Source organism: Melospiza melodia, chromosome 14, assembly GCF_035770615.1.
Source record: "Melospiza melodia melodia isolate bMelMel2 chromosome 14, bMelMel2.pri, whole genome shotgun sequence".
In the NCBI taxonomy this organism is placed as follows: Eukaryota; Metazoa; Chordata; class Aves; order Passeriformes; family Passerellidae; genus Melospiza; species Melospiza melodia.
The window spans coordinates 20,807,818-20,831,631 of record NC_086207.1 but is presented as its reverse complement, the minus strand read 5'-3'; the positions used below and the strand labels follow the sequence as shown (position 1 = coordinate 20,831,631).

General features: G+C 39.2%; 1 protein-coding gene across 3 annotated transcripts; it reads right to left on the bottom strand.

The window, feature by feature from the left end:
- Positions 1-351: 351 nt before the first annotated feature.
- Positions 352-23,787, bottom strand: REEP2 (receptor accessory protein 2). 3 transcript variants are annotated; one of them, XM_063169146.1, is made up of 9 exons: positions 23,660-23,787; positions 23,233-23,305; positions 19,257-19,333; positions 17,988-18,056; positions 17,667-17,787; positions 16,998-17,111; positions 16,506-16,653; positions 16,071-16,213; positions 352-14,138 (listed from the first exon to the last, which is right to left on the bottom strand). In XM_063169146.1, exons 1-9 carry the CDS (start codon positions 23,689-23,691, stop codon positions 14,064-14,066), a joined length of 852 nt encoding a protein of 283 aa, XP_063025216.1. In that variant the 5' UTR covers positions 23,692-23,787; the 3' UTR covers positions 352-14,063. The 3 variants fall into 3 exon arrangements, with proteins under 3 accessions (XP_063025216.1, XP_063025217.1, XP_063025220.1); XM_063169147.1 differs by lacking the exon at positions 17,988-18,056; XM_063169150.1 differs by lacking the exons at positions 23,233-23,305; positions 23,660-23,787 and adding an exon at positions 21,154-22,850.
- Between the last annotated feature and the right edge of the window lie 27 nt (positions 23,788-23,814).

Genomic DNA, 23,814 nt, shown 5'->3' with positions numbered 1-23,814 from the left:
ACCCGAGATGAATCCTTGGTTTTGTTTTGCTTGCTTTATTAGTAGAGGCTGGTACAAACTACTTTATACTCAGCCTCAACATACCTTTCAATGTTTATTTTTTCACTGTTTTTTTTTTTTATATTGTGCCAATAAAAGAATCACTGTGCCTTTATGAAATACGTTTCCACACAGTGGAACTACACTTTTACCTCTGTTACTTTTTGTTAACTGCTGCTTTCATGATGGGCTTACTTCTAGGTTTTTCCAACTTGTACTTTAAATTATGCAAGTCACTTGCATTTCTTGTACACAATTTTCTAGGTAAGGGGATGGTATTTTTTGTCTCTAAGTATACTTCAAATGCCCATCTGTCTTGAAATTTTTTATTTGCTAATATGGAATACAGAGCAGGGGTGACAGGGGGGCAAATCCTCCTTAGGAAGCAAGCTTTAGGGAAACTAAGCTTGCAGTTGCTGTGAGTGTCAGTGCTGCTGCTAGCTCAGTATCCATGGAAACTTGATTTCTCATCTTGCTGCAGGAATTAATTGAAGATCCCAACCCACTTGCTCAGGGAATCACCATGATATTAACTCACATCCCACTATAAAGCTCACTTTAATATCCCAGATTCTCTTTTCATCAGAACAAAAAGTTCAATTAGCTTTCACCAACCTAAAAAGGAAAAAAAAAAAAAAGAAAAGAAAAGGCCATCTAAATTTTTACTGCCTCAAAACCAGGGCAGAGAACAAACATAGAGCTACATCTTGGAGATCTACCTCTTTCAAATGGAACTTGCCAAAAACGTCAACAACAGGAGAGGGCACAGAATCAGGAATGCTCTATGCAAATCTCATGTCCGAAATCATATAGTTACCTCTATTTTTCACCTATGCCAGTAGCTGTATTATCTTGTGGGAAAAATTCACTGTCCATACTTCAGTATCAGAACATAACTTTGTCTTCCACAATACATTCTTAAGATATACTGTGCAAAGCTTCAAAGAATAAGAGAATAAGCCAAAAGGGACATTTGCTAGGGAATATTGTTTCCAGACTTCTCTTTAAAGACTTTTCATTAATTACAAACACCAGCATGTCAATTCCCACAAGGTCTGCTTCCGGATCAAACATCTCTGATTATCTACCTTGGAACTTTCTTTCCTCTAATTTCCTGTTGGATTCCCTAGTTGCTCCCACCATTCCTTTTCTTTTTTCCCGGTCCCCAAATAATCTTATCTGCTCTGCAATCTTTTCTGTTAGGACACTGATTTTCCCCATTTTCATGTTTCTGATACTTTGTATTTAGCACCTGGTCCTTTTGTAACCATGACAACTACATCATGATATCAGCAAACAATCTCACTATTATCTGAGGAACCCAATCTCATTAGCTTGAACTGATGTTTAGTGTCCTCTACCCAGGGGACAAGTTTTGTTTGGAGTTTTCTATATTTTATACATGAGCCAGGAAAGGCCAATTTCTTCTGTTAACCAGTATCCTCCTTCACACAGTTGTCCTCCATCTTTCATTTCCATTCTTGACACACTGACTCTCCCAGAAATGTGGACCACTGAAGGAATGTTACCACAGAAAAGATGGCGAAGACATTATCATAGACTGAGCATAGTCTTTGGATTAGATCAAAGAAGTTATGTTGTGTTGCTCTATTACATCTCCAACACTGACAGTTTATAAGCAATTGACCTCAAACTGTTAATTCCAGGTGCTGCAAAAACTGCATGTACTAGTTACAAAACAGTTTTGGATTTGTGGACATAGCTAAACACCACTGTTTTCTCTGAATGGCAAATGCAGGCAGGGGACAAGTGAAAGTAATATTTTGAACTGACTTGGTAGTAACTCAAGACATATTAGATAAATAGTTAGGAGGATGAAGAAATACCATAGACCAGTGGAAGACTGCTGAAGTACAAGGACACCAGAAATAATTTCCCCTTCTAGCCGGACTTCCAAATTACATGCTGAGTTATATTGTTACTCACCACCAAGACTGAGAAATCCATCTGTGGTTAATCACAATAACAATTCTATGAAATGCTGCGTTATGTAGAGTACAAATATGCAGCAATGCATCTGTAGAGTACTACATACATGCTGGATCAGATCTGTAGCTCAGACCAGGTACAGTTGCTCCTAGAATTTTTGCATTTTCCAGGTGAATAGAGAAGGGAGGAAAGAGCAGTAGTTGTCTTGGATTTTTTATGCTTTACCATAGTATTTTTAGTTACCATGTATACTATGAAAAAAAATCAAATACTTGAATTGAAATCTAATAAACACATTAATTTTAGACACGTCACAGCAACGAATCCTATAAGCTAGCAATTATGGTGTTACAGACTCGTGTCTTGGAAACAAACCTTCAGCTCTTGCAATGAAAACAGGTCAATTTACTTTTTCTTATTCCCAGACTAAGGAAGCCCAAAGAATTGATTTTTATAGAATACAAGAATTTGACAACACCTCCTCTTGTACTTGTTAAATAAGAGGAAACACAATGTGCCTATATTGAACTCACTCTGTTAACGTTCCCATTTGCACTTCATTTTATTTCTAGACATTAAACTTTAGTAGTACGTGAATGGGAGTTTTTTTCCATTGCACTCAATAAACATTAAATCCTTTGAGAAAAAAAAAATCACACACATATTAATTACCTAATCTCTCACCCTACCTCTTCAGTAAGTTACGGCTCCTGAACATATATTTTTTTCCTTTCATTTCTCAAGGTTGATCTGTGACAAAAATTTAAAACTAAAGCAAAAATCTTGCTTCAAAGAAAATTTGAAGGCAAAATTTTATTCCAAGTATTGAAAGATAAACCAATGTTTAAGTATATAGTAAGCTAAAATTCACAATCTTCCAATAGGAAAAGTCTCACAGTAGTTAAAATAATTGTAGACCTACAGGATTTTCTTCATCTTGATTGTAAAAGCTGAGGAAAGGAGTCTGATTGTAATAACACACAAACACATCGCTAGAGGCAAGGTTCCCCTCCCACTTCATGACTGAAATAGTCCAAATCTGGATTGCATCCTTATCTTGATTTTGGATTTGCTTAAACTGTTTTATTATTGAATGCTAAGAATTTTTATTGGAAGCTGAGCAAGAACTTTAAAATCAGCATGACTGAAAACTCATTGCTGCTTCCTCATTAATATGCCAGAAGGACTGTCTGACATTTCTATGGAGTGTCTGTGCTCTTGGGACTGATGATTCAGTGCAGAGCTGTTTGGAATGTCTACAAAATTTCAGCCCTCCTCCCTTCCCAAATGGCTTAATTTTACCAATCTGTCAAGTAATGCTAAAAATAATGAGTTTGTGTGCAATTACAAGGGGAAGGATGGAAATTTCATTGCAAAGTGTATTAGGTAACTCATTAGAAAGCAGAAGCTGCATTTTCAAAAGCAGTGTGAAACATATCTCCCATGCTTTTTTTTTTTCCACAGTTAGAAAAACAAACTAAGCTAAAATTTTAAGGTGCATAGTAATACTCAAACTAAAGGAGGATGCAATTAAGAATTCTGTGAGGTCAATTTGATGAAAAGTGTTCCTTGGCTTGTCAGAGTTTCATGGAAGATAAGGAAAAAAGTGATTAGGGTTAGCAACTCACAAATTCAGTGGTCAATTCCACTGGAGCCTGCTAGCCCAGAAGAAGCAGCTTAGCCTCAAGAGCTGCCAATGATTCTAATAAACAGGTAAACTCAAAGTCCAAACCCAGTGCAGCTGTTCCTGTAATCCTTCTGCACAGGTCAGCTGCTGTTGGAGCAAGTGGGGATATAAAATGTCATAGACATATACAAAGAGGAAAATAACCATATCATTTTTGCATATGCCCAGAAATATAGTCAAACACTTTCTATTTACTATATAAACATTTCAGGTTTCAACTGCTGAGTTTAGGAATGGCCAATCTGAGCTGGCTGAAACAGAAGACAATCTGCTTCCTTCACAAGGACATCCACAGAGTTGGAAGGATGGCAGTAAGGGTTGAACTAGATGATCTTTAAGGGTCCTTCTAACTCAATCCAATCTATGATTCTTTGATTCATTGCATTGGCAGGAAAAACTGACAGCTAGGGGGTAAAAAGAGAAAGGCTGCACCTACATAAGAGTCTACTTTGGGAAGGAAAGAAACCACTAAGCTGAATTTCAAAGCCAAAAAGGATTTCAACTCAATCCAAAACAGACTCAGTCCATTACTACTTTTATGAAGTTCCAGCTAGAGACCACAGTTCATCAGCCTCAGACATATGTTACCAAAACACCAAATATAAAGATGCCACTAGAACCCTGCTAGCTGATTTCCTCTCTTATCCCAGCCACTACAACTGCTAGCTCCCAGCTACCCACTTTACCTGCTAGTTGGGTCTGTGGAAGAACAACTGTTACTGGTAGCTACAGAAAATTCTTCTCACAGCCCATTTTTACCTTGTAATTTCACATACCCTCTGCCAGTTGTCGCTACCACAGGTTTTCCAGTAAGTAAGCTGAGTTCTTGCTACCCGGCTCTGCAAGACAATTTTTATTTCCTGACCACTCTAATGTTTCATGCCTAGGTATAGCAGCTATGTAGTACTGATTAAACATTCGTGCTTCTGCACGTAGACCGCGAAAAAGATATTCACCATTCTCTAACGTTGCACACATGAATGCTTTCCAATTTCTGTCTTCCCCAAAAGTTATTTGCCATTACAATTCACGTGTCTAGGTCTCCTAGATGCTTAACAGCAACAGTATTCTGCAGGAACAAAAAGGCCACCTAACAAATACACTTGTGATAGGTATCCAAGTCCTCAGTTAACAGCTGGGAAGCGGACACAACATGAGAGTGAGGAACATTTATGTTCCTGTATAATGCCAGGACAAACCAGATTCCCAAAATTTGCCTTATTTTTAAGGCAAATAGCAGAAATAGCAGGACTTTGTGTTCATTTTCATATATTTATTCATTCAACAATGGAGAGGTGGAAAGGCAGAAGACTAATCACATAAGACATGAAGATAAACTAAAATGATTTAGGAGCACAATTTGAAAAGATAACAAAACAGCATTTTTTAAAATAATATCCACAGGCATCAGTAGCAAGAAACTGGGACATGAGGGGGGGAGAAAGGTATGTAAACTCACTAAAAAATAACAAAAAGCCATACCTTCAACTAATAAATTAATAAGCCTATTCTGATGACACACAGAGATTTAAATTCAAAGTATCTGAGACATTTATCTGTCAAAATAAACTGGAAATAAAAAGTGAATAAATAACTTCTAGAATGTTTCTCTCTCACCCACATCAATAACTAAACCTTACCACAGCAACTTTTTCTTTAGAGGTGCCATCATAGACTTGTGATCAGTTGTTCCTGGTAGTACCACTTACCAGAGAGACCCACATGAGACAGTAGCAAGAAGTAGTGTTCAAAATTTAGTCCTTAGATGATGCCTTTTTGGTCTCATCAGCAATCTTCAGCAAGTTGATAAATAAGCCTAAATAGACATAGTAAAATGAGCTTTTCCAAATAGTCTCCAACCCGAACAGAAGGGCTGTCTTTCCATGTGTATGACCCTGATACGTCAGAAGGGAACTTAGCCAGGAAAGCCATTTCTAGTGGAAATGTCAAAATAATTGAGAACAGAAATAAGGACTAGTTGCCATCTTGTGGAACAAGAGCACATCTGCATTGATAAAACCTTTTGTATTATACTCTGGATAGAAATGGAAGACAAGCAATGGGCCCTTTAAAATAAGCACTTCAAAAAAGAGACTGTTAAAAGATACCTAAGAAGAAAGCACAACACAAGACTTAGATTTTGTACATTTAAGTCATTATACTGCAGCAAGTGACCAGACTTAATGACCAAAAAAATTAGTTACAGATTCTCAACAACTCCTCCTCTTAGGAAAACTCTATTAACTCAGTCATTTAACACCACAGTGCTTCAGCACATGGGTAAAAAAGTGACAGTGTCGTAATGAGGCATTTTCCAATGTGTGTTTAATTCCAAACTACCCTCTGATCATCAAATCAACTGAGCAGTATCAGAGACAGGACACTGGACTAGCTGAACTAATTCAGTTTGCGTTGGCCTTTTCTCTGCTTTCCCTTTTTGGCGGTAAATAGCCTTCCTGCACTACAATGGCTCCAGGCATCAGTGACCATATTCTTGTAGTAAATACAGAATGGTCACAATAGCTGGTTACAAAATTAATTTTACAAAAATTAAACTATTAAATGCTGCTTAATTCTATTTAATTCAATATATTCATCACCCCAAATAAGCAAGCGATAGCAACAATGTTATAATTTCCATTCAGTTGCTAGATTCCCCAACAGAACCTAGGAAAAAGGAAAAGGTTGGAAAAAAAAAAATCTGTGCTTTAGTTTTGGCTAAACTTACATCAGCACACTTCCTATAAAACCAACACTGAGTGTTGACAGTAGAGAGCCTTTATGTTAGTTCTATACAGGCAGAGATAAATTAACTACATACAAGGCTTAGCCACAAAAGCCAATTCCTACCTCCCTCAAAAAGAGGTTAATTTCTTATAACTCTTTAAATCATTACTAAATGTTTTGTAGAATGCGCTACATGCTTTTGGGATGAGGCATGTCAGGGCAATCCATAACTTGTACTTGAAATTTAGCACCTGCCCAAAAGCACTGTGTTGGTTTACATAAGGCCGATCATATGAATGGAAAATAGAAACATATTCAATATATTTTATTCTTCATGTTTTTCCCCCTGATGTCTGACATTGAAGAATCCCCAGGACTATTCTAGATTCTGTTTCCCTTTCCTACAGAAACCTCCTGGTATGTCCTGGATCCTCCTTTACTCTGCAAGTCTCCATCTATGCTGTTGCAAATAAAAGAATTTCTCAACATTGGAAAGAATCTCATACTGTTAAATTATGTTCTAATATCAGCTTTTCCATGTAAGAATGTCAAAATCCCATGGACTCATATTATCCTGTATGGTTAACAAATACGAAAAGTCGAGTTTATTTTGTGAAATGCGTGCACCATTAATTGACTTTAAAAAATAACCAAAACAACAAAACAAACAAAAAACCAACCAACCAAATCTGTGTCTGTTCTTCAGAATGCTAACTCTCTGTTGCCATGGTCACAAATTACCATAGTAACATTAGATACATCTGTATTTTTAGATTAAAATTGCTTCTCTTTTCAGAGAAAACAGACCCAACTAAAAGAAAATACTCATCCTTACCAGGAAATACTACTAAAATTCAGAGTATAAAGTAGAGGAACACACAGCAATTGGTTAATTACAAAAGCTGGTGGGGGGAAGAGGGCTGCAGGGAGGGGGTGAATCACAAACATTGCCATTTTCAGAGCTGCTCCCTACAGCTAGAAAATGGTTTGAATATACAACAAAAATTAAAAAGTGAGGACAGTTATTCTGTAACTCTATTGTCTCAGCAAGCCTTACTGGATAGTGGCTCAATAAGAATGCCAAGAATAGCCTTTTCAGTCAGATGTTAATAGCAGTATTATTTCATGAAATATTTCTCCATTAGAACCCCAGCTTGTTTTCCCTCTCACTCCCAAGGAGGACCTTCACTCATACCTAGGAAATATTGCTGTTCAACTGCCATAACTGAACTAACTGCTACAAGACATGTCTCTGCTCTCTCATGTTCAGTGGTTTTATGTTATGCTTATACCCTCTAGTGGACAAAAAGTAATTCACAACCCTCCTAGTGCCTTACTGCCTTTAGATCAGCACTGGGCTAACAGGGACTTGAGGATGTTAAAATGCTGAGTCAAACCCAAGCATCTCTAATTTGAGATTAATTTCAGAAATAATCTAAGAGTCAGAAATGATGAATTAATTAATGCAGTGCTTTCCCAAATAAGGCAGCAACACAAACACAAAAAGTTTATATTCGATACTAGGTTTGACAATCATGAAAATTTCTCTTCATTTTATAATTTTAGTTAATTTTTTTACTTCTTTCTTTCTGGTAAGTTACTAAGCATTACTTGTGATAAAAACTTAGTTCCTTGGTATGTAAAACTTTATATGCTTGCCATCCAGACTAACTTTCCTCCCAAACCCCAAACCTACGACAAAGACCATGACTGAATGCCCTACCTTTTTAAGTCAGTATAGCAATGCATTTCCACTGTGGCCAGAAATGCTTTAGTGTTTTACATATTCTCAGTCAGTCATATATTACAGAAGACTTGAGCTTTGCTCCTTTAATGTTCACTAATTTTTGCATTATTCCCATAAATGCTACTTCTAACATGATCTGGTTAAACACTGACAGAATGCTCTTGGTCCAAAGGGTCTGCAGTAAGCACATTTCAGCCAGAATCACTGCAAGAAAAGGGAAATATGTCAACCTATGCTATTTGCAATAGATACTTACATTCCACCTGCGAATCTAGCCTTAGGCCTTGTTGTACCAGTTACATGTATCAATCTAGGTCATAGGTTTAAATAACAAGAAAAGGCTAAATTAAAGCTCTAATACAGTATATTTCAAATCTCCACAGTCAGTAGAATGGAATCCAGCCCTTGCTTAATAAGAATAAACATAAAAACATAAACAATTCACAGAAAAACAGGAGCTCTGAAAGAGAGAAAAAGTAACAGCTTGCAAGGTGCTTTAGGCAAAGATTTTAGGCATATAAATAGCAATGACCTGAATTTACCTGCAAAGTTGCAAAAAAAGAAAAACAAAACAAACAAACAAAAAAAAACCCCCAAAAAACAACAAAAAAAAAAAAAAACAAAAAAAAACAAAAAAAGCAAACAAAAAACAAACAAACAAACAAAAAAACCAGCTTGCAACTGTTTCTTTTCACTTCATATTATTTTAATTCCTATTATCATCAGAAATAGAGCACTAGAAATTCTGACATTGAATTGTGGGATTCTAGAGATAACTGTGTATATGAGCATAGCTAAGCCCAGCATTTGGTTCGCCCAAAAATGCAGGCTTTGGCAGGGGACACAGGGTAGAATTTCCCAGGCAAACATATCCTCTGAAGCCTCCTGCTACTGCTTCTCCAGTGTCATGCATCTACAAAAGAGACGAGATGCTTGATATTCATCTGGTCCTCCCTGCAGATCAGCTGCCTGCCTGCTGAAGTAAAAGTAAAATTTTATTGCTCTGAAGGGGTGAAAGTTTGAAGAATCTTAATGTATGTAGCTCAAGCCCAGTTTGAAAGGGATGGGGAAGCGGGGGAAAGCAAAGGGGGAAAGAGGGAGGGAGGAGACAGAGACTGACTCCAAGCGAGAACTCAGGCTCAAAAAAGAAATCAAGCTCTCATCTGTAGAATGCACAGTTTAAGTGTTGCTTGAGGCTCAGAAAGTTAGCAGTATTTACTGGACAGCTCTGTAATATACACAGCTCATTTTCTACTCTAATGCTATCTTATCAATCTATCTGTCTCACAGGAAAGGTTCTTAGCTGCTATGCAGTTATTGTCTCCATTTACTGTTGATACCAACTGTTTTCACAATTTACTCTGCATACCTCAAGATCTTTTTTGAGACTCTAGGCTTCTTAACAGTACCTATAAGGAACATAAGAATGGAGTTATGTTTATAGTGTCTTGCAATAGAGCCAAATTCCAGATGAAAAGTGACCAGGAAACATTTCTCCTCAATAACACTAAAATGCATTCCCATGCAGCATATGCATTTCTGCACATATTATCAGCCCTTAGGGTCAGCAGATTCCAGACCAGAAATAGCACACAGGAACTGGCAGTGGGTGGCTCTGACTGAGTTGCAAGGTTGAACCAGATGACCCCCAGAGGCCCCTTCCGACTCTGACACCTCTATGGTTCTACAAGCTCATGTAACTTTGCAGTGCTTTTCCTGGTTTTTCACATCTCTGACTTTGCAAGACAACTCACAAAGCAGCACGTCAAGGTGCTTCAGCCAGATAGCACATTACAAATTCCTAGTGGCTAAAGCAAGAAAAGCTATAGTACAGACCAGTTACATAGAGATGTCATTCAGCATCTGCCCAGTAAGCAGTAATGTGACAATACAGTGTCCCCATTATAATACAACTTTTTTTCCCCAGATTTCTCTCTTAGGGAGCAACACTTTACAGCATTATATGCAACTTTGGAAGACAGAAAGGAAACAGGTCAATTTAACAGCTGCTCTCAAACACACAATGACACTTCACAGTTAACTTGTGAGCCTCCTTGATACAATGCTCTATGTGGACCAGAGAACCAGCATAGTTCTCCATAGATATCTTACTTTTCTCCTAAAGCACTAAATTTCCTGCTGATTAAGATGGCACAGAACCATTTCTGGAAAGTTGGTGGTTCTCTTGTTTTCCAAGGAAGTATATTGTGAAGGAGTCATACTTCCAAGAGCGATGTATTAAAAAAAAGCCCAGCACTGCAAAAGCACAATGAGTGGAAATCAATTCACTAAAATGAGGGAAGGTGAAACTTCCCCAGAAAAAGCTTTGCAATTTTAACACCAGCACCCCTCTCTATATATATGCTCTACATACCAAGGAAATCATTCTAGTCTAAAGGAAATCAGTCCCAGAAATGTAAAGCTGGAGAATCACAAACTCCATTTTAAAAAAGTAGGTAACAATGATGTTTAGGTAAAGTGTAAAGGGTTAAAACCTGACAGTTGTCTCCCCTGTATTTTCATATTTCTTACCCACCACGGAGGATTATTGCCAAACAAGAAAACACTTTCCCTTTTATGCAACAAATTATTAAGTTTCTTACACAGGAAACCCCATTTCAGTATTTTCTTTTCCAACAGCAGAACACTGACTCATCCTACAACAAAGCATGAAAGTAAAACATTTCTTTTCAAAAGGCAGTCATGGCTTCAACTTTGTATGTCATGGTACAGGTATTTTAGGATAACCTTTAGGCACATGAAGTTTGACACACACATACCACCCTCTTTAGCCTCCACCTTCAAGTATCATTTTCTGTTACTGCACTTCTCTCTATGGCCAGGCAGATTAGGAAAAGGCTCTAAACATTTACCAAACACAACAGGGTTCTACTGCTAGGTGAAGATTTAACCATTTGCTTAATTGCATGATGAAGCCCACAGATGATACTGAAGAGAAACTACATTCCAGCATTTCCTGCTGAAAACACCGAACAGCAGCTGATAAAAGCATTTTATCAAAACAGCACATTCAGCGTTCTCATTAACAAGAGAAATTCTATGCAAGACAGTGCATCCAATGCAGAACTAGATCTAGAAGCTCACTAAGAGGTCACGTGGGTGGTGGTAGATCTGCAGTGGCTTTGATCAAGCAAAGTGCAATCTAGCAGTCACACTTGTACTACAAGAAGAAAACAGTATCCATGCTAAGACATTGGTCTTGCTCTGGGTAAGTTCTGCTGCTTGACATCATCAGCTTCATATCACACACTAGATAGTCCCTCACTCTACTGTAGACTCCCTCTTGCAACCAAAAAGCCAATTCCCCTGTATAAAGAAAACTCAGAGTAAAACTGACCTGTATTTACCCACAAGCTAACGACATCAAGCATCAATGCTAAGTAAATGCTACTTAGCACAGACCCCAGCTCAAGAAGACAAATCCAAATACCAGAACTGACTGAATCTTCAGAAATTTTTCCCGTGCTTCAAAGCAGAAAAGCCATTACAAATAAATGTATTCTAGAGAGGATTCTGGAAAGTTGCTCTGTGGAAACCCAGTAATCGTAGACTATCACAGTGCATGCACAAGGAAAGGGCAAGAAGAACAGCGCAAGGGGAGACTTGGCTTCCAAATTAAGTCCCTCACAATGATTTACATAAATAATTTGCTATGCACAATTTTAATTTTGAAAAAAAAAATCAAGAAACATGGTCACAGACATACTAGGTATATAGAGAACAATGGTTCTCTCTCGCTCAGTACAGTAAAGTCTAGGACAGCAATATCTCACAACTGGATCTTCCACATAACCATGAAATATTTTATCTGTTGTCTGAAGAGAGGAATTTCCTTTGGAAACAGCAAGTATTCCTGCTTCAGGACATGCATTTGCATGTGCTGGTAAAACACGAATATGAAGTTTGCTAATAAACTTAAAAAGAACAAAATAATTGTTTGTTTGTTTGTTTTTATGAAATGCAGAGCCAAATCAAGCATTTTCTACAGGCTTCTGGATAAGGCCTTGTGGATAATTTAGGACAAATATTTCTGACAAGACGCAAGTTTCTAACATGGACCGTAAAGTTTAAATTTTTTAAAGCTGCAAAAAATAGTAAACCCAACTTAACCGGCTTCCTGAAATAACTGGTGTATTCAACAGCAAACGATTTGCCACCAAGACAGTGGAAAACAAGAAAAAAATTCAGTCCTAATCTTCACCTTTATAAACTTTTGAAAGGCTATTCTCTAGGTCAGAAATACTTGTGGAGCATTAGCTGCAGAAGTGCTTCTATACCTTGTCAACAGCAAAATACTGGGCTCTGTGAAGAATTCACTGTAATTTTAGAAATGTGACAACAAAAGTATGGGATGCAAACACCTGCTTGTAGGAGCCAGGTTCCTTTGATAACTAATTTCAGTGAAAATTAAGACCATCAAGTATTCATTCAGACATCCATGTCTAAAATGGTGCACCTTCATTATTGATCTTGATAACAAGAACCCAAACTCTTAAATTTTCATAGGCTCAGCCGGCATGTGTACAGGGGTTCGCCCCTGAAAAACGTTCAAGAGTCTAGTATGGCTTGTCATTAAGCAAATTTTCTTTCTAGCACTACAATTTCCTTCCCACAATACATATTCTACATTCCTTGTAGTTTTCTGTCCCAAGCATTAAGTATTGCTCGAGTCTCAGGACACTGATAAGCACGGCACATATCAGACAGAAAATCTGTGCAAGGGCTGCAGCAGGATAAAGCAAGAGAACAGATTAATCAGTATTTACCAGTATTGTGCCCTAGTGCCTGCTTTTTATCCCCCATAAACGAAATCCTGAAGTTAGAGGAACTCGACCGTTAATAAATCAACTGTTTCAGTTCTTATGTCCTGAGGATTGACTCTCCTAAAGCTGAGAGGTGAGGGCTTCTGATATTCTCAAGTATGTTTGCAGACTATTTTGAGACAGATTTTCCCCAGACATCTGCTAGAATAAAAGAATTTGTCTGAAGTAACAAGCAACACAACAACATGAGTTCAACCACTAAATGGCAAAGTGAGTATGCTTGCTATGGAACTGCATGAGACTCGCTTCATTCTGATGCTCTCAGTGAAGTCAAAGTGAGCATTAGAACCTGAAATAAAATTCAAGCAGTTTAAAAAAGAGCCAAAATCTTAGATATGTCACACTTTCCTTCTCAACAGTAACTCCTACCTACTCCATCATATAATGTGCATGTAATAGCACATTTCCTTTATCAGTTTTTCAAATTATCGCCCTTCTAGAAAAAATTATCACCTTCCAGAAAAAATAAAATTAAACCCAATCTCTTCATCTTCCAGTATGAGTAGTGGGAATCTAGTATATACCTCCCATGAGCCAGTCCTTTATGTTCTAAAGCACTCAGTACAATATCACTTCGACCACTTTCTCAAAGGCAATGGACATATCCATTCTTAAGGAATATGACTCATGATGGGCACTTCTTAACAACACACAGCTGCAGGAGACTACCCAGAGCAAGAGAAGACATTTTTGAGAGCCACCCACCCTATGGAACTCCAGTGTCTAGTATTTTTCCAGCTTCTGTGCAATGGATGCCTTTAACCCTAGTAGGTTTTTCCAGCAAAGATTCTCAACTAGAGTTATACAGTGGGAATTCCAAAGCATCTGGCTATGTACAGACATATCAGCATTCCCTCCAACAGAGAGATGAAAAGGAGAAAATTCCTGAGGATTTGTACCCTCTACTCTGCTTTCTGAATCCCAGCCTCCCCCTTGCCTTGGAATGAGCTCTGTAAAGCAGTATCGGTTATGTACAAGAATCTCAGCTCCCTTCCTTTGGAGAGTTTCCCCATAAAAAGCGAAAGGCAAATCCCAGGACAGAGACAGGTGCTGGAGGGAGCAGGTTGCCTTAGGATGACTCGCCAGAAGCAAGAGAGCCAGCAGCTTTCTTCTTAGGGCGGGCTTTTACACTTCTCACAGGAAGCTGAGGAGAAATAAAAAGAGGCATCTTAGGCTAGTTTATTTTAACATCTAAATGTGTAACAGAAAGATGCAAGAAAGCAGAGTGAAAAATAAGACAAAAAAACAACAACATGACCCTAATAATGTCATCTGTTGTCTCAAAATGTCTGTTTAACCATTCTTTTTTTTTTTTTTTCAATAAACAAATCACTCAATATATCCATCAAACCAGAAAAAGGCATTCTAGAACAAGGTATGTACAGTAGTAAAATCAAAGCTGGCTGTCCAAACAAAAGGTTAAACACAGATATTTCTGACTGGTAACATTCACATAACATTTCACTGCTCCAACTTTTCTGCTTCTTAACGTCCATCACCAGTGCAGTTCTCCGAAAGCTGTAGAAACAACCTGAACTAATTTGCACACTTTACTTCTGTGCCTTACATTCTAGATACTGGTAAGAGGAGCACATTTATTCATCTGTGATGCATTCAGCCCTGGCTGGAAATCTCACAGATCTCAGTCAAAGACCTCCTACAAGTCCTGCATCTGACCCAAAGACCCAACAATCTGAGCATAAATACCAATATGCCTGCAAAGGTCTTTATCGGTACTTCTGTATTCACAACAAACAGCAAAGAAGAGTTCTTTCTGACTTTTCATAATTTCACTTTGAAAAGTCCTCACTAGGAAGCTTCCACTCAAATTTTGAGCCTCTTTTTTCCCTGTTCCTGTCTAATAGAGAAGACAAGAAAGAAGAGGGGTCAACTCCAAAATAAGCCATAGAAAGATCCTAGTTAAATTAAAATGCATCTTTGGACAGAGATGTCTGTTTTTGGAGAAAATCAAAAGCCACCTGGACCTGGTCCTGGGAACTGGCTCTACATGAGCAGTGGTGAATTCAGAGAACCCATCCAACCTCAATTATTTTGTGATTCTATTACAAGGAGCACTGAAGCACATGCAAAGGTTTCCCACACACTGTAAAATCAGTTTAACACTACAACTTAAAATCACACCCTAAGCAATTACTTTCCTTCAAACTATTTCATATTTAGCCTGAATAGCTCGACAATGTGAGTCAGTTATATAGCATTCTTTATCTTAGATAAAAATAATAACATTAGAAGTCCAAGCTGAATCAACTCCAACTTCATAAAAAGGGAGAAGCATTTTATCATGTACAAATCAAACCATAAGAAACACGCAAGCAAGTGTCAAGACCTGGAAAGCAGCACCTCAAAAAACATTTTCTACAAAACACAGATGAAAACACCTGGAAAAAAGATTGCTAAGCTCAAGTGATTCTTGGACACAACTGCATCTACTTTCATGTATGGTTTATTTGAATAATAAGAAATCAGGCATCTCATATCCCACTGAATGGCGGTAAATACCTTGGATCATCATGTGAACATAAGGAGACAGCTGAGCAATCACTAGTTACTCAAACTTCAGGAACAAACTCCAGGAATGGGGTAGGTAGGACTGGTGTAATTTCCCATACCTAAGGTGTAAAAGTCAAGGGAGGCCTAAGAGGGTACACAACTGCTGCATTTAGATCAAGAGAAAGTGGCTGTCCCAGAGATAAATGTCACTATTATGTATTCAGACTGCAGTAGATAAGAGAGAGGATATTGTCAACAAAACATGTTAAAGATATCTAATGCTCCACCCTTCAATACAAAATCCAGATGAAAGAAAAGCTGGGTTCTGGCTTATGACAGAGGCTTACAGGCATGATAAAAATGCAAAAGCTAGAGACAAGTATAGCAAGTAGACGACAAATCCTCTGATGTAGGACTCAACTAGAAAAGACAGTCCAACAAAATTTATATATACAGCTTCTAAATGCTGAGACTATAAAGCTATAGCCTTTCAACCAAGCTCACAAATCAATGTCAGTGCTGGAAATTATCTATACACCAACTAACTCACTTCAGCTTTCATCACCTTTTTAGGAGTTTTGAGACTCTGGGTTCGTTTAGGAAGTTTGTCTCCTGCATCTTCATCTGATGGGTCTGTTCTAGCATCTGACGGAGTTCCATTAGACCGATGTGCCACACTGCTCTCCTCTCCTGAGGAGTAACACGAAGCTAAGGAACAAGAGCAAAAGTTTTAGCAAATACTTTTAAAGAATCTCATGAGGTTTTAAACGGCCCATCCTCAAGGAACACATGACAGAGAGACCATCTTGAATAATGATTATGGGATAAGTATGGAATAAGTACAGAGATGTATATTAAATAAGAAGGCTCTAAGGAAGACAATGCAACTTCTCACAGATAATTTACAATCTTGTACTCCTTTCTGAGACCCAAGGCTCAGGGAAGCCCTCCTGGCTCACTATCAGAGGTCTCATACAACGGCCCAGCTGGTGCTCTGTACCTGAGTCTTCAATAGTTTCCAGAAGACTTGCACCAGAGGGGTGCAGCTGTGGATCACGGCTTCGCATATGCACAGTATCTTCATCTCGGATCAGAGTGAGATCCTGCATGCTGAAACTTCGAAGCTTCTCAGACAAAACTCCCTGGCCCTAAGAGGACATAAAATTAGGGTGAAAGGCACCTCACCAAGATCATATCACATGGAATTATTCATTCAGAAGAGGAGCAAAGGTGCCCTATTCCCCACCAGGGTACTCTGAAAAAAACAGAGAAGTGAAAACAACAAGAGGTTAAAGCAAAATCCACTCCACTCCCCCTCTACTTTTTCTAAGTCAAAGGATGGGATTATCTGCAAGGCAAACAGGAAGGAAGGAAAAGTAGGTTGCTGCCAAACAAGTACTAGTATCTCTAACAGACCCACAGCACCTAACTGCTGGTACACAAAAATAAACTGCTGGAGAATTCATTAATATTACAGAAGGCACTGCATTACCTTTGCAGCTGCAGTAACCGCTGCATTGGCAGCAAGGTTTAACCCTCTCTTGCCAACTCGCATCATGGTTTCGTAGCTCTTGTCACAAGCCTGAGTAATGTATTCATCAATTTCCTAGGAATGCAACATGGAACATGGCATTTAGTTGCTCGTTACAAACATGATCAAAGTTTCCTCATCATCACCCTTAAAAACACAAAGCTCATCTCTTTTTTCAGACTATTAGCATCAGGTGTCATTGATCACATAACTTGAGTTTCTCTGCTAATTACAGAAAACATGTAAATGCAGCTTTAAAATACAGTATGCTATTTCCAAATTATAACTACTGAAACAAAGCAGCTGCTTATACCAACAATGTGAAAAAATAGACTGGCTACAGAACATGCTCCTCCTATCGTGATTCAAGAGGCTTAACTACTGACAGTGACTGTAAGGGCTCATGACACTGGGTTAGCCAAACATGCTTTCTAAGCATTAGGCAAACTATTGGCTACACTGCAATCTTCAGTAAGCTGCAGTATGACATCATTGTCAGACACAGAATCATTCTACATTCACTAAGGTCAGCACAAGCAAGATTCATTGATTTCAGTTTTTATTGTGGCATAACTGAATTAGAAGTCAATCAAGTCCCAGACAGGTCAGTATCTTCCAACAAGCAAGTACCTTCTCCTTATTGGAGAGCGTTGGGTGCACAAACTTCCTGTAGAGGACACTGGAGCCCTTTGTGTAAGGGGAGAGCAGCCAAATCACAAATGCGATTTTCAGCTCGAAATAAAAGGGAAACCTGAGAGAAAGAGGAAAAAAAAAAGAAGAAGAAAGAGAAAGATGGAGAACTGGAATCAAGATCAGCACAGAGACAGATGGAGATAACTAGCAGAGAGCAGCACAGGCAGAAAGAGTGTAGGCAAGGTAAAGGCTCAGAAACAAGAGAATCAATTATTCAGGTCAGAAAAGCAGAACCCTTTTTAGAATCCTAGGACATACCTTCTTCGAGTATCATTTAGTCTTTCATCCATAGCCATGAAAACTCCATAAACAGGGCATCTCTCAGCCCTGCAAACACACCAAATTACAATCTGATAGCTACTCTCAGAATTCTGAAGTTTCTTCAGAGAGCACCCACCGGCTGTTAACATCACATTATTTTCCCTTCTCAGTTTCCAAAATTTTCAACTATGCATCTTAGTAATGTCACATTGCTGCTAAAGCTGATGGCTGTTTCTGAAACTTCCAACAGGTACTCCTCAGATAAGACAGAAAAGCAGGGCCAGTGTAAATGAAAAAGAGCAGGCAGAACGTATGCCTGTCCTCTCTAACCCTTATCCAATAAAGTCTAGAAGATACAATAGCAGAGATTGAAACAAGTGAATAGAAATTTTCTACTGACTCAATCAGTAGGAAGAAACTCCTGTTTTCAGAAGTCCTTTATGTGAATAAGCTGAAGTTCTTATACCTTCTCAATCTTTGTCTGCTTTTCAGATTTTATGCAGGTAAAAACAAAGCTGCTGAGCACGTTTGTATGGCATGTATAGTACCTCATGGCTCTTAAGAAGATGAAACTCTTGACTAACATTGTTTCAGAGATGTATGCAAAGCTCAAACACTAAAGCAATGAGACAACTGAAAATACCCTGTTTCAAAGTTGAAGCCCTGTAACAATGAATTGTCATTTTTGGAGGCCTCCATATTGCCAAGCATGACACAGAACATCGAATGGAGTAACAATCTGCTTTCTTCTATTCCAGTCTGTCCCATCCTTCCTAGAGAAAGCCAAGTTCATCATGCAAACCACTCACAGCACTGACATGCGTGTGATCTGTTCTTCCACATAAAAGCCTGTCAAAGCAAAATAGGTCCCTTCCTTCTACAATTTTAAAGGTGTCTTTTAGACTATCATTATTCAAACTGTACCAGTTCACATTAACAGCTTCTCAAAAATATTTCAAGTTATGAATGGATGAAGATCCTTTTACAGATACTGTGCATTTACCCTAACTTTGCAAGCAAAGGAGTTGAAACAGCTAAGATGGCAGATGCTACCCACAGTATCTAGAAACCTGCTAACTCTTCACAGGGACTGAAAACTCCTAAAGGAGACAAGAGTTGATTTTCTTAACATCCTAACAGTTCTCCTCTCTGCTTAAAAAAAAGGCACAACACCAAAACAAAAACACAGCAATAACAAAAAAAAAAAAAACAAAAAAAAAAAAAAAAAAAAACAAAAAAACCACAACGTGCCGCTAAGGAACTCACCAAGAAAGAACAATGTCTGTGAGTGTTTCTGCAGTGGTGAAAAAGGCAAATACAATCCAATACATCATCCACTTCACCTGCAAAAGAGCAGTCACTCAATGGACACACATCAGAACCCAGAAAAAAAAGTCAAATGTCTTCTCAGTATAAATGACTCATCTCCACACATTAAGACGGATTCAAAAAGAAGGCATATATAATCTGTAATGGACACATACTAAACGGTACATTTTGGTCTGAGAAAACATGTAGGATTAACTGTGCTCTAAATAAACACAAACAGATACATTGATGAACGAATACCCTGAAGCAACATTATGGTTCAACAGTGTTAAGGTCCCAAATGACCTATCCAAAAGGATATATCCATTCACTTGAAGTAAAGTTACATTCTTCCATATATCATGAATACTATAAAAAAATATATACATGCACATATATAAAAGCATAAGTCTCAGCTGCAGCCCTGTATTTTCCTGATAGAAAAAAAGAAAAACAACAAACAGAGCAACCTATTACTTTGTGCTAACTCACTAGTAAGCATTCTTTGCCTTAATCATTACTCCCAGAAATCCCACAAGCAATTAATTTTTCTCTTTAAATAAAGGCTCACCGAGAGAGGTATAGAAGCAAAGAACACGCCACATCAACCTAATCTTCTTGTTTAAGGGTTAGAGTAGATGTATGTACTACTATGACACATTTGGACGCCTTTTATCTATCTCTCTACTTCCTCACACCCTTATCTGGGGCAGTATTTCTTTCAAAGCACAAAATAACTCCCCCCTAACAAACACAGATACACACTGCTGTTTTGGTAACTGGCTACAAGCTTAGAATTCACTCAGCTTACTCCTCAAGAGGAGTCAGCTGAATTATAAGGAAATTTGCTAGTTTTCTATCCTGTTGAGAATTAAAAAAGAGCATAAGTAGCAGATAAATGAAGAGGACACCTCAATTAAAAGCAATTTAACACCCTGAGTGTCATCAAGAATTGGAAAAAAGGACTAAACTGAATCAGGGAAATGCCACATACTATATCCATACATTAATCAATCGATTAAAATGACACAAACAATTACGTTCATATAATAACGACTTGTTGACAATCCTTGCAAATACTATAAAAGCAAGTATTTCCCCAACCCTGCATGTATTGGAAAATTTGGCGATCTGTTCTGGAAAGACTCTCCACAAGTTTCTCATAAAAGAAAATTAATCTGTCTCCAGCTGCTCTAACACAGTGATGAGTAGTTAATAATCCAAATTATTTCCACTTTACTTCAAACCTTTTCACAACAGAAAATAGCAAAAACTTATATTGTATGGCTCTCTCCTGCCTTTTTCTTTTTCTTGTATCATCAGTTTGGACAAGACCAGGAGCCATTCAGCTGATCTAAAGCAACTTTTTGAAAAGAATGATTAAGTCCTCAGTGCAGCAACATGAATCAGCTCTTACATGAAGAAGTGTGTGAATAATGATAAATCTAAGTTTGCAAAAAGGTATCCAAAAGGGTGACAGATTTCAGAAAGCCTATACACCAGTAAATCTTACTTCAGCATTAGGCAAAATGATGGTAATAATAGTAATAAAAGCAATTAGCAAATACCTACATATATATAATAAAACAAAGATTAAGGGCTTTTTTCAGAAAAAAAAATCACAAGTATAGCAGAACTCTTATGTTTCCATAAGACTCTGCTAGCTATAGTGCTTTCCTTACAGGGCAAGGGTATATGAAGCTTCTAAATAGTTTCTAACAGGTCTATACAAACACTTAAAGAAACAAAATCGTCAGGGATAAAAATGAAGGGACTATTGAGGATTAACAATTGGTTAAAAAAAAGGAAACAAAGGATAAAATAAATGGCCACTTTTCACAATGAGGAAAGTTACCAGTGGAATCCCACAGGAATCTGTTGAGATCTGTGCTGCTCATCTTCATGAAACATCTGGAAAAGGCTGTGAATAGTGAGATGACAAACTGTGCAGAAGATACTTTTCTATCCAAGAGATTAGATAGGAGTTGATTAAAGGATTCAAAAAAGGATCCTGCTTGATCTCCAGCTGACATTTTGTCTCTAAATGGGATTAAATACAAAGGAATGAATTTACAGTGTCTCCTTTTTCCTAGTGAAAACTATTGCATTTACATATATTAGTAGATTTCACTCAAAAGAGGTCACTGTCGGCAGCCTTAGTGTAAGCTTTGTGTTTATTTTTCACTCTGCTTTGTGTTTTATTTTCACTCTGCTAACAGAATGTTCAGAGTACGAACTGAGAACAGAAAACATTGTTTTGTTACTGTTTAAATAAACTTCATGTTCACATCTTTGATACTGGACACATCTCTCACCTCTGTCTCCTTCTGGCACCCTTCACCCTATGCTTTAAAGCCAAGGAAAAAAAAGAAGTATAGCTCCTAAACAAACTAGAAGGATCCTAGTTTTAGAAGTCCCTACAGATGATCAGAAACTAAAAGAAGAGAAAGCAGATGGGAAGAAGCCCTATTTTTTTCTTACAGATTACAAACACCTTCCAAAATTGTGGGTTGAATGAGGCTGCATGTTTTTTCAATTTACTAAAAGGAGGCAGGAGTCATTTGCTGCTCACCCTGATGATGACCAGCTTCAGGCACATATATAGTCTCCCGAACTTGCACCAAGAGCCTAAACAAATTCAGCAAATGCGGAAGCAAAACTGGAATGTATACTTGACCAACGCTGAAGACAACACGTGAAAAGAAAGAAATTGCTCTTAGGACAATCTGAGCTACTAGAAGTAGTTTGCCACAACTGATCAAGGATTTATCCTGAATTTTTATCATGGTGGTAGAGAACAGTAAATTAGCACTGTACTGTGGTGTCACTGATGAACTGTTTGTGGTAGCTTTGTCTGTGTCAAGTCAAGCTTCACTACACTACTTAAGCACAGATACACCTCTAAGACCTTTCTCCACCACCAAACCCTAACCAATGCTGGTTCTTAAGCACTATGAGCAGGCAGCAGTACATAAAAGAGCTAGATTTGAAAATGGGCAGAACAGCATTCAAGTTTTCTGCTGACTTTTCACATGAAGAACATTTTGAACAGATATTGCCCCTTCTGCTACATTTTCTCCTGTCTTTCTACTTGTGTTGAAAAGGAAGAAGTGTTTCAAATGTAACTGAATTAGACAGATGGCAGTCCAACATCTAACTGCTTATTTCTGATGCGATCCTCTCACGGAAAAATTATTAATGTGCAAGTTTTCGCAGTTCAAATATATTTTCTTGAACCACTCTGCTGGAATCCAGACTAACTACTTCAGGAAACCTATACCATTGAATCACTAAACAAAACCCAAAAATTAGTGCCATATTTTTCCACATCATAGGTCTTGTCTCAAATTATCTACTCAGAATATCGCTTCTGTAAGAAGGCAACACATTACCACAAAAAACATCTGGTGTTGTAAGTATGGTAATTGCAGCAAGGGTGTAGACAGAGAGAGGGAAACGGTTTCAGAAGGGATGGAGAATGAAGTTTTAACCAACATAAAACACTGATCGCAAGCAGATGGCAGGCAAAGTTGATAGAAAGCCATAAACTAAGCAGGATTATTCAACCCTTTGCGAGAAAACAAAAGTAGTACTGAAAAAGAAGGACACAAAGCAAGGATAAAGTTACAAGAAAGAACTTGTCCTGGACTTTCATCTGCTTCCAGACTGCAGTGTTTCCCCCACTTTCCCCTCCTCACTCAGCATCGCCTGAGAAAATACAGCCCACACTGACGGGTTGAAAGCTCCCATTTCAGTAAGCACCCATCCTTGGCAGCTTTTCCAGAGACGACTGGAGCTGCTGCTCGGGCGGCCTGGCTGACCCGAGCCCCTGCGGAGCCGGAGTGCCATCGTCCCGAGGACAGCCCGGGGGCTTTCGAGGGCGGCCGCGAAGGACGAGGCGGGCGCTGCGCCGGCACGGTGAGCTCGTACTCACATATTCCTTTACGTTTTTCGTCTTCACGGCCTTGTAGGAGGAGTACGCGGGGTAAAGGGTGCCGAAGATCAGCCTACGAGAAGCACAGACCCCTCAGCGCCTCGCGACGCCCTGCACCGTCCCCGGCCGCAGTGGCGGGCACTCCCCCTGGGATGCCGGTGCCGGCGTGATGCCGATCTCCGGGCGGGGCTCAGCCGCCCTCACCGCGGCACCGCCCGTGGGCCGCAGCAGCCCGCGCGAACCCGCCCGTCTGCGGCCGCAGCCACCCGCGAGGGCGCCCGCCCCCCCTTCCCGGGCGTGGGGTCCCGCGGGGCAGCACTGACGCCACCGCCGGAGCCCCGCTCTGGGCCGCGGCCCCCGAGGGACCGCCGAGGAAGGGCCCCGCCAGCGGCCCACACCTCCCCGCGCCCCGGCCGCACGCACTCACACCACGAGGCGGGAGATTATCCAAGAGACCATGGCGGCACCGGGCGCGGCTCAGGGCTGAGCAGCGGCGGGAGGCGGCTCTTAAAGGACAGGTTCCTGCAGCAAGCGCAGCTCCGCCCCGTGTGCTCGCATGGGAGGAGCCGACGCGGCGGAGGG

Excerpts from the sequence above, each read along its gene's own strand:
- REEP2 (XM_063169146.1), bottom strand. The coding sequence starts at position 23,691 with ATGGTCTCTTGGATAATCTCCCGCCTCGTGGT. Across the intron at positions 23,306-23,659 it reads ATAATCTCCCGCCTCGTGGT|GCTGATCTTCGGCACCCTTT; the intron begins GTGAGTGCGTGC and ends TGCTTCTCGTAG. Across the intron at positions 17,788-17,987 it reads CTAAATGATACTCGAAGAAG|GTTTCCCTTTTATTTCGAGC; the intron begins GTATGTCCTAGG and ends TCTTTCTCTCAG.